General features: G+C 35.3%; 1 protein-coding gene and 1 long non-coding RNA gene across 2 annotated transcripts in view; both read right to left on the bottom strand.

The window, feature by feature from the left end:
* LOC111406901 (pentatricopeptide repeat-containing protein At1g05670, mitochondrial) overlaps positions 1-10,591 on the bottom strand; it is a 14,359-nt gene extending 3,768 nt beyond the window's left edge. The window contains exons 1-5 of the mRNA XM_023036263.1: positions 10,467-10,591; positions 6,927-9,291; positions 6,575-6,767; positions 6,381-6,441; positions 5,429-5,593 (exon numbers count right to left, since the gene is read on the bottom strand). Of these exons, the coding sequence (XP_022892031.1) occupies positions 5,429-5,593; positions 6,381-6,441; positions 6,575-6,767; positions 6,927-9,180 (2,673 nt within the window). The 5' untranslated portion in view covers positions 9,181-9,291; positions 10,467-10,591. The remainder of the gene's footprint in view (positions 1-5,428; positions 5,594-6,380; positions 6,442-6,574; positions 6,768-6,926; positions 9,292-10,466) is intronic.
* LOC111406388 lies at positions 1,785-5,328 on the bottom strand. The gene is made up of 3 exons (XR_002704997.1): positions 3,107-5,328; positions 2,251-2,690; positions 1,785-2,150 (listed from the first exon to the last, which is right to left on the bottom strand). It is a non-coding gene; the product is annotated as an uncharacterized LOC111406388 (long non-coding RNA).
* Positions 10,592-11,256: the final 665 nt, after the last annotated feature.

Here is an 11,256-nt window from a genome sequence, read left to right as displayed (position 1 = left end):
CCCCCCCCCCCCCCCCCCCCCCCCCCCCAACACTTTTTTTTGTAAGACGTTATTGGGGGAAAATGAGTTTTCATTTCCTCCAACTATTTGGTGTCCATTTAAGAAATTTCCTCTTCCCGTATAAACATAGAAATCATCTAATTTGGAAGGGTTCCAACATTATTAATTTGAAAATCAACTTGTTCTTTAAAAGTTGAAGGCTAATTTAAATACTTGGATAATTAATTTAAACAACCAATTGTGATATTTTCCATAAATCATTTTATATTTATATAGTTACGTTTGTTTTGGTTTAGACCATATGCATTAACCTTGGTCAATATATGTAGCAAATATGTGATCAAATATGGATGGTAGGTAAATTATATGGCTATGGCTTAACCACGTTTGCGCCAATTTCCACCACCAAGTTGGCCCATGGAGTTGTTGGCTATGCATCTTCCATCTCATGGGTCGTACCACATTATCCCTATATGTTTCAGACTAGGTTTAGGTGTAGACAATGAGATTAAGAGATGATGGGTGAATAAAGGCTAACAATTTATTTTGAAACACACTATTGTTGTTCACGTCATACATGAGTGAATATGTTCTTTTGCTACAAAAGTGACTACATAAACGAAGATGTCTAAAAAAACCTAGTAGTGACAATTGAATGGTTGAATTTCACTAGATCGAGAAAATATGTTATCCAAATCTCTAGTGAGTAATAAACTTTTATCTATATTATGACATCGTGGTCATGTTACTTTCATCTCCAATTATGGATATTCGATAAAGATAGAATGCTAAACTTGTTGATCTTGGAGCCTATCCAAATATCATCACATTATAAACCAAAACAATACATAATTAGCTTTTAAATATGATATTAACTTTTCATTAACACACAATTTAATCTTAAATTTAACGATGTCAAATAGATTGGAAAAACCTTTAGAATTGTGCTTGCTTAAGTTTATTATGGCTTCCCTTTACAGCAAATCACGGTGACCAGATTCTTTTTGGTACTTATGATGAAAATTCCTACATAATGATGGGAGATGGCAATGGCAAAGTTGCATAATTCAAATACTTTACAAAATAATATTATGTAGCCCCTCTGGGGTTAAAATCCCAGTTTATGTGGCGTTAATATGACATTAAGGGTATGTTTAAGCTACATTATTTCAAAAAAATTCATTCTTAAATAATAATTTGACATCATTTCAATCACATTTTTTAATAAAAAAATATTACACGCAAATCAAAAACTTTTTCTTATTTTTTAACTACACATTTCTCATCAGTACACTATTCAAGAAATGCATTATTATCAAAATAATGTGACTCAAATACCCCCTAAATGATAGATGTTATTTAATTTCACATTTTATTCAACCTATCATCTAGCGTTTACTAGATTGGGATTGTAAATAGCATTACTCTCCTCTACAACATAGCAAACAATTAAAATACTTAGTATTTTGTTCGTTAAATGTGTTCAATGATATCTAGATGACAACGTACCAAACATGTGAATTTTTGCATTATACTTCATGACAGCTTAAATCTAATATCATTCCAGATGTTTTTTAATTTTAATTTTAATTTTTTTTTCTTTTTAGTCTTGTCAACTGTTATAGTTTAACATCTGCTGATTACAATTATCTATTCTAATTCTCTATCTCAATAGTAGTTTTAGAAGATAATTATTTAGATCATGTGGTCATACAGTGGCCTCTTTTTAAAAACCTATCCCAGGATCATCGAAGAGTCTCATCTCCCTGACATGAACATAAAAGTTGAGCTTCTACAATGGCAAATTTATTCAAAAAAATTTCAGAATAAATTCAAAAATATACGGACCAAGATACTAGTAAGTGTGACATCACTATGGACAGACAAACAAGCTTTATATAGTAAATTTCTAGGATGACATATGTTAGCTACACATGGATGCTTACCGCAAGTTAAGTATTAGAGGATCAACATGAAGAGGTAGATATCATCTTCAGGGAGAAACAGCAGACGGCATGTATATCAAATTTCTGTTCCTTTTAGACCAAAATAAACTCAAGGGGTAATGCTGATTCCACAGATATAATCTACAGCCACTCTGATGTAGATAAATTCGGTTGAGCAGCAATATCAGGTGCCTATTTCTGTCCCTGCATATATGGAAGGTAAACAATGAGGCATCTGCACTTCATAGCTTCGTGAAATCTTCAAGTTTATCAAACTAAGGATAACTGTAACGTATACACTTACTTGTACAGAGATCTATGCAAGTCATATTTGGGCAGCAGAAAAATTTCCTGGAAAGTAATGAAGCTTAACAACAACTGTGATTCTTTCAAATGTGAGGTATAATTTCCGACTATTTTTCAGTTCATTGGCAAGTCTAGTAGGGGAACCATTCCTTTCCCTCTGGACCAAGCTTCTTTGTGTGTTGCAAGATTTATTATGAAGTCACAGTGTGTTGGTTGGAGTTAGATTTGTTCTGATGGTGAAGTAACTGTGTGCCATGTCGGGGGCATGAATGTGTTTGTACTAGATCAGCTACATGGATAGTTTAAGTGTGACTCTGTTCCTCAGCGCGTGATCCTAAGACATAGATCATCAAAGAAGAAATATCTCCAGCTGGTCTTCTCAGCTTAATTTTTTTGCTTCGATCGTAAAATAATCATCTATTACAATTTTCTCCAAATCTGCATGACCAGCAATTCCGAAAGGAAAATAAAATTATTTACTAAGCACAATATATTCTGCATTGACTATAACTTAATTTTCACTTGATTAAGACCAATGATCTTCAAGCTTTCCTTTTTTACACGATGAACATTATGCGTGTTATCGTGACGTGCATGTGCTCATTATTTACTTTATGCTCTTTTCTTGTCAACTCAGACAAGAAGATAACCAAATTCAAAGATTTCACTCAATGTGCCTGTGACATATTATGTATCATTTTACTTGATTTTCGAAAAAGATAGTAACACAAGTGCAAATCTGCAAATGATCATGTCATATCATTCTATTCTACAAATGCGTCTGTCGTACAGTGTCCTTTCACCAAAGTATGAATTTAATAAAGAACAATAATTGGCCTCTAGAATAGACTTACAATACGAATCAAAGTAGATGCCCTGTCCTTGGTTGCAGTCAAATATTTCAGGCATTATCTTGTGCTTTTCCATCAATCTTCTGCATCACATGGTAATAAATGAGAAGCAAAGGGGAATTTAAGTTCTCGTCCAAGTTTGCACTGAGGGAATTATTAATTCAGTTGGGGATATGTCATCATTCTTTTACATCAAATGTCTAGGTGCACTAGTTGAATGAATAAATATTGTTTTCTCAAGCGCGCACATGCCATGTACAAAAATAAATAAATAAATAATAAAATAAAAATATTAAAAACCATAAAAATTACATACAGATCGGACGGGGATTAGAGCAAAGATGGGGTGGGGATGATGTCTCGATATAATGACATGTACATATTACAAACTAGGCAGTTGATTAGCCCTGCTACCAAAATGGATTATACCATAATGCTTTAGAAAAGCAAACAAACAGGTAAGCAGGTGACATATATCATTCTAAAACCGAGATAGATATAGCCCTTGTTTGAGCCCCATTTTATCATAAACTCATTTTCAACCACATATTCTCCAATAAAATAATTTCACACTTAAACCTAAATTTTTTTCTCATTTTTAACCACATGTTCTCCAAAAACACTCTTCCAAAATACAATTTTGTCCCCAAAATGGGGCTCAAACAAGGCATAGTATAGTATGATAAATTCTACTCATAATGTAGACGTAACGCTGACAATGTGTCAGTCATTAGTGGAACAAAAGACAATTGCTATAACCCAAACAGGAACTTAGTTGTGAATTTTTTTAAATCTACAGCTTTCCAAATCTTAAAGGACCGGTTTCTAAATGAATTTCAAAAACTTCTGCACAAGATTTGTATCATATACTTGTTCCGTTCTAAGTCAACAGTTCGAATAATCATCTATCATCCTATCGATCTTTTAAGACATTTGGAGTAATGTTAAACAGCACTGGACAAGACATAAAGCATGAATGCTCTTTGAACTTAATAATCTTCCTGTTTTCTTTTTCTTTTCTCTGAAGAAAACAACTACTTCATCCTTAAGAACCAAATTTATGTCACTAACCAAAGAGTGTTCTTTGTGTAGTCATTTGTCTTCAGGATGCCTTTTAAGTAAAAAAAAAATTTTAGAATTTGGCTTCATGCTTTCTTACTGCAAAATTAAGTACATTAGGTGTCAGTCAATACCCTTTTATTAGCAATCTTATTAAAACCTGAAACACTATTGTGCCATTCCATGTTAATGAGCAGAAAAAACTACAGAGGGTAAATCACCATGGGAACATGTAATGTATGCACACCTAGCCATGTAAATGAGCTAAGCCAGCTCACGAGCCAAAACTCACAGCTCATGCAATGCCCGTGCAAAAAAATGACTCGAGCTTTTCTAGCCCAAGCAAAGCCAAAGCTCGGATGAAAACCCGAGGCTTGGCTCGAGCTTTAGGCTCAGGGGCCAAGCTGAGCCAAGCCAACTAGATTTCTTTTTTTTTTTTTTTTTTTAATTCGTGAAATTTTAAATTCTTTTTAATAACATAAATTTTGTGTGATTTATACTAATTATAGATTAAAAAATGTTTATAAGCTATGCACCACTAAAATGGCTTATACAAACCCTAGTCATTAACAACTTATAATTATTAACTTATTATCATTTCATTTCTTCTAAGTTAGAATAAATGAAATCTTAGAATAAAACATAATGTAGAACAGTAATTTCATCAGAAATACACAATCATAATCTGCACATTTAACATACAACGTGTCACTACCAACCAAAATTACATTAAGGAGCAAGAATATTCAACAAATTAATTATAATACTACATCAAATTCATTTTCCTTTCTATGCATACTCAACAAAACATTCAAATTCATGAACCTTATCAACCCCAACTACCTTTTATATTGCTCAGCTACAATTTAAAATTGAAGTAAAAAGACATCCACAAGACTCCCCACCCATATGGGTCAACTTAGATAACAAAAAACATACCACCAGTAAAAATTTAAAAAATAAAAAAAAAGAAAGAAAAATTGCGGCAAAACCCCCAAACCTTTGAAACATTAGCAGACCTTCCCCAAACTTTTGATTTGTTGCAACCGTCACCCCTAACATTTTCAAACGTTGCAAGTGAAGCCCTTTTGGACGGTTTCCATCCACAATTCCGTTAGTTGACCAAAAATTTAACTTTTACCACATTTTTATTATTTTAAAAAAGGGTAAAAGAGTAAATTTTCATTTATCACGTTAAATAATAATTAAATTAAAAAATAAGAACTAAAAAAACACAACCCCCGTCTTCTTCCTCTCACCCCTCACCCATCCCCACGCCAACTCAAAACTCAAATCCACACGGACCACCGCCACTGGCACCTCCACGTTTGGCGATGCATATTTTGCTTGGTTGACAGCAATTAGATGGGCAATCATTAATGTATTAGTAGAAGCTAAGCCTCGGAGAGCAGAATCAACTTTTGAAAGTGACTGTTACAAAGATTCCAAGAAAGTTGAATATGTCACCATATCCATACAAAAACAAGTTCTGCAAATCAGATAAATGAGTCAGATGCCTTGAGCAAAAATTACTTCATGGGGTAACAAATCTAGCCAAGCAAGACTAAAAGCTATTTTCGTATTTCCTGTTTAAACCAAATAAACAATTTGGTTTCTGTTTCGATTTGAACCAATCCAAAATGAATTGCATCGAAATCCAAACTCTAAAATCAAATATTAAACTACCCCAATTTAAAATAAATAAATCTCCCTCTCCCCTTTCAATCCGATACATCACAACCAAATAGTCATATTCAATTAATGTACAAACCTCCACTACCACCATTGTTGCATCACTTTTAAAGGTTGAATCTACTTTCCCAGTCACTTTTGTGTGGATTTGGGGTTTGAGTTAGGGGTGAAAAGAAGAAGACAGGTTTTTTTTTTTTTTTTTTTTTTTAATGTGCTAAATGAAAATTTACTCTTTTAGCCCTTTTTAAAATAATAAAAATGTGGTCAAAATTAAAATTTTTCAACTAACGGAATCGTGGATGGAAACCGTCCAAAAAAGCTTCACCTGCAACATTTGAAAAGGTTAGAGGTGACAATTGTAGCAAATCAAAGATTTGGAGAAAGTCTGCTAATGTTTCAAAGATTTGGAGTTTGTGCTACAATTTTTCCATTAAATAATTCATAATCAGAACCAGAATCCCAAATGTATAATTGATGGGAAAATAAGTAATTGAGCTTACAAATTGAGGAATCGGCAGTGGCAAACCAGGGAATTCCAGCCAAGAGAGGAATAGAGATCAACATAATCCTTTAAGTGCCTGTCCTGACTGGACATAACAAAACATAACTATTCCTTCCACTTTCCTTCCTCCCTTTCCGCAGGAAAAACAAATCCCATGAAAATGAAAAAAGATTTCTTGATAAAAAATTTGAATTTTTTTTTTTTTCCTTTTGAATTACTGCTGCCTGTACAGCTGCCTGACATGAAACTGCATGCAAGCAGGCCAGCTACCTGCTCGCATGCAAGCTGCAGAATGGGCCGGCTCAGCTCGAGCCATTGCTCGAAAATGGGGCTCACCCTGAGCCTTGGCTTGGTTGACACAAGCCACAAGCCGAGCCAGCTCGAGCTTTTCCGGGCCGAGTCGCGAGCCATCTTTAATTGCAGTTAAGCCACTTATTAAGCAGTGAGTACAACAAATAGAAATTACCGGTCATTTTGATGCTTGGTAACTGTTGCTCAAACTGTTGGAAATAATAAAGCAGAGCAAAGATGAACTCCACGATCATCAGATCAATGTATTGCCACAGGATTATGTCTTCCTGCCTTCGGTCTTATCCATAAAACAATTTTCTATGGCTTCATCACAAAGCTCAAGAGTCATATCAATATTCCCTTCATCATAGTTCATATCTGCAAAGATTAAATACAATTCCTTCTCTGCAAAAAAACCTTTACTTCTCATCTCTTTAAACAGCACTCTAGCTTCAAGGTACTTCTTCCTCTTTATAAAACCATTAATCAGTGCATGGTAGGTATCGAATGTAAGATCAAATCCCTTCTCGACCATTTCCTTATGCAGAAACCATGCTTCCTTCATATTCCTTGCCTTGCAATGTCCTCGTATCAATATGTTATATGTATTTCCATTTGGCATTACTCCTTGATAAACCATGCCCCTGTAAATCTCAGCTGCTGCACGCATATTATTTCTAACACAGTACTGCTTCATCAGAAAATTGTAAGTGGTGGCATTTGGCATTATACCCTTCCCCAACATCCACTGGAGAAGCTTCTCACCATCTTCTAGCATCCCTGACATACAAAATCCATTCATCAGAACATTGAATGTAACAGCAGTTGGTTGAATCCCTTTATGCAACATCTCACGTAGAAGCTGATGTGCCTTAACCATCTCTCCAGATTTGCAATAAGCATCCATTAAAGAAGTATAGGTAAAAACATCAGGCTGTATGCCTGCTACCTCCATATCTTTCATTAACTTTACTGCTTGCCCTATATTTCCAGATTTACAAAGTCCATTGAGAAGTGAATTGTATGTGTAGATATTTAGAACAAGTCCCTTTTCACGCATTTCCTGAATCAGTTCATTTGCTGCATCGACATCCCCCTGTTTACAGAGCCCATCAACCAGTGCAGTGTAAGTGACAACATTAGGAACCAATCCAATCTGAACCATCTCATTATGAAGAGAAAATGCCATTTTAACATCGCCTGTCTTGCAGTAAGCATCAATCAGCGTAGTATAAGTAAATTCATCAGGTTTTAACCCAACGCTAAGCATTTCATTGAACAGCTTATTTGCTTCTGCAATTTTTTCATTTTGACAATGACCCCAAATGAGAGCAGTGTATGCTATAAAGTCAGGAACAATGTCCTGGCTCTGCATTTCGTTGTACATTCTAACTGCAGCAGCAAAATTTCCAATTTTGCTGAAACCATCAATGAGAGTAGTGTAAACTACATTATCTGGAATGATTCCTAGAAACATCATCTCCCTGAAGACCTTCTCTGCATCCACTACCCTACCAGTATTGCACATAAGAAGGATTATGCTGTTAAAGGTATATGCATTTGGTTTCAATCCCTTAAGCTGCATATCTTCTAAAACTCTCAACATTGATCGAAGTTCTTTAGCATTACAATACCCATTGATTACAGTACTATAACTTATAGCATCAGGAATGGAGCCCCTGAACTCCATTTGCAACAGTAAGCTATGAGCTTCTTTCACTTTCCCAATTAGACAAAGTGAGTGAATCAGTATGTTATATGATGCAGTATTCCAAGAAATACCTGCTTCAGAAAATTCGCTGAACACCTTCAATGCCATTTTAGGACAATTGATATTATTTAACAGTCTAGAAAGGAATAAGTTACAGGAATCAACAGACAGAATCAAACCATAATTCAACATCTTATTGAAAAGCTTTCTCGCATCATCAAAAGTTCCAGCTTCAGTAAGGACTTGAAAGAAGATGTCAAACACGTATGGATTTGAACCCCAATCCTTGTAGGTGTATATTAACTTCTCCAGAATACGGGAGAAAGAGAAACTAACATTAGTACTGGGCTTTGTCCAGAACTCACAGAAAAGTTCTTGAGCCATCTTTGGATCTTTTGCAGCCACTGCAATTTGAATTACAATGCAACGAGCTTCAAGTGATGGATCCCTTCTTATGCAGAACCAGTCAAAGAAATCCAAAACTAGTCTGTAATCATCCTTTATGTTCATGAGAACCCAAATGAGGTGGTCAGGCCTGAATTTGGATTCAAAGGGCTTCAGAATACGGCGAAGGGGCACAGATTGGCTTTGCTTGATGGTAGTTGAGATATGGTGAACAAGTTCAGAGTCCCTAATTGTAGGTTTCTTTGGCGAAAAATCAGGAAAGGCTCTTGTACTGATTGTGCTTAAGGAAGATAGATTTTGGATCAATGAATTATTAAATTGGAACAAGAATAAGAATTGGCTTGTGGCTGAACCTGGGTGAAAATGGCGAGAACATTCTTGATAACGGCTTAATAGGAAGAAGGAATACCTCCTCATGCCTAAAGGAGACCCATCTACACAGATTTCAAATTTACAAGATTAAAAACAAATTGGTTCTCCTTCATACTGAAGAACCAAAGAATACAGGCTTTATCATCACCTCATGACCTGCACAAATTAACAAATATATGAATCAGATATATCTTTCCATCTTCAAAAGTAAAAGAATAATTGAAAAGCTCATCACTTATTGCCGAGTAAAACAGATATAGATCTAGTACACAGAAGCACAGCACATACACACTCAAAATGCTACATAATTGATAGCCTCCCTGCAAATTTGACAAGTGTCGCCCATTTTTAATCAAGATTGGTTTCATCTTGACTTTTGACTTTTTTAATTGGAAGTTAAGAACAAGAGTGTTGAAAATCATGGATCTCTGCAGTCTAACAATTAAGTGTATAGCCTACAATAGATAAATTGTACTAGAACCTGAAATCTAGTACTAAAAATGATCACCAATGTTTAGGGTCAAATTTTGCCCACATATTAATATAGGGATCAACTCTCTGATGAACACAACGATTTTCTTAAAACAGTTTCAAATGTAAGGTACATATCAGCCTCTCACCAAATAAGAAGAAACTAAAATGGTTCTTCATTTAGTCAAGACTCAGTATAACAACCAAATACCGTCACCACTCCAGATTCTGAATGACAATGAGTATCAGTTATGACAAATGCAAAAAGATAACAAACATTTCACGACATCCCTTTATTTAGTTTTTCAAACTAAAATTAATTTATAATTCTAAATACATAATCCCAATCAGACCAAATTGACTCCCATCAGCACCTTCACTACCCAAAAATCTATTCCCCTATGACATATCCATTGAAAACTCTGATTTCTCGCACTTTAAAATGAAATGCAAGCAAAACATCTATCCAATGAAAGAACTTCCGCAAGCATAGCAAATAGACAGATAGATCATACTTAAATCACAAGTATGTTATACGCATGCGTGCATATTGTAACGTGCAAGTTAATTAAGGCAATGTATCAAACATGTAACGAGCAAACAAATTAAACTTCCAGTTCTCAAATATTAATTTGATTTCAGATAAAATTAATAAAATTTCATTTAAAACATTATTGTAAAAGTCTAATCTTTTGACTAAAAATTATAACTTACGCACTTTTCAAGAAAATCTTCAAAGAAAAAAAGGTGAATACGGCCATACGGTATAGTAGAAAACTCAAACAACATTTGGATTAAGAAAAAAATTGACTAAAAGTTCATTGAATTGGAAATAATAAATAGTTGAAATTTCGACTTACCTCCAGTGTAGAGATTAGAGTTGACGAGGCTGGCTTTATTTTTGGTTTGCACCGAGCTGGTGTCTGGATATTGTGGCCGGTCCGGTTTAATGGTTTCCGGTTTCCTTTTGTTATGGCTTTTTGTGCGTCCGGTTCAATTTGTTCAGGAGAGAAATAGCAAAAATATTAATTTTAACATGTAATGTGTTATAAACAAAAGGAGAAAAGAATTAGAGTATCAATAGATTTTTGAACCCTGCTCCCTGACTCGGGTTGGGGACAGGGCTAGGGACAGGGGCGCTTGCTCTTGGGCGGTCGGCGCCCCTCCAATAGGAGGGCGCCATGTGGTGCCCCTGTCTTTCTCCCTGTCCCCAACCCGGGACAGGGAGAATTATTCTAGATTTTTGCACACCGAGAACCAGGGTACTTCACACACACACACACACACACACACACACATACATATATATATATATAAAGGTTGAATCCCAACCTTGAGAGCCCCCACCGCCCTGTCTTTAGAACTTTGTGAAAGAGGTAAATCGCGGGATATGTCCCAGCAGGCCAGGAAACAAGAGTTGTCTATACATTGCGCCTACAAGAAGTCTAATTCTATGTTTCGGGAACCGAACCCCCACACTACGACTGCCAGCAAGGCGTGAGATAACATCACTTTTATCATTTGCACCACTGAACTATGCCCCAGGGGGCCACACACACACACACATATATATATACATATATAAATATATATGAAAGATGTTGCATGTAGTGTACTAACACTTTTGTACAAAACTCTTTTACTTACACT

The sequence above is a fragment of the Olea europaea genome, chromosome 12 (assembly GCF_002742605.1).
Source record: "Olea europaea var. sylvestris chromosome 12, O_europaea_v1, whole genome shotgun sequence".
Taxonomy (NCBI): Eukaryota; Viridiplantae; Streptophyta; class Magnoliopsida; order Lamiales; family Oleaceae; genus Olea; species Olea europaea.
This window is presented reverse-complemented; position numbering and strand designations above follow the sequence as displayed.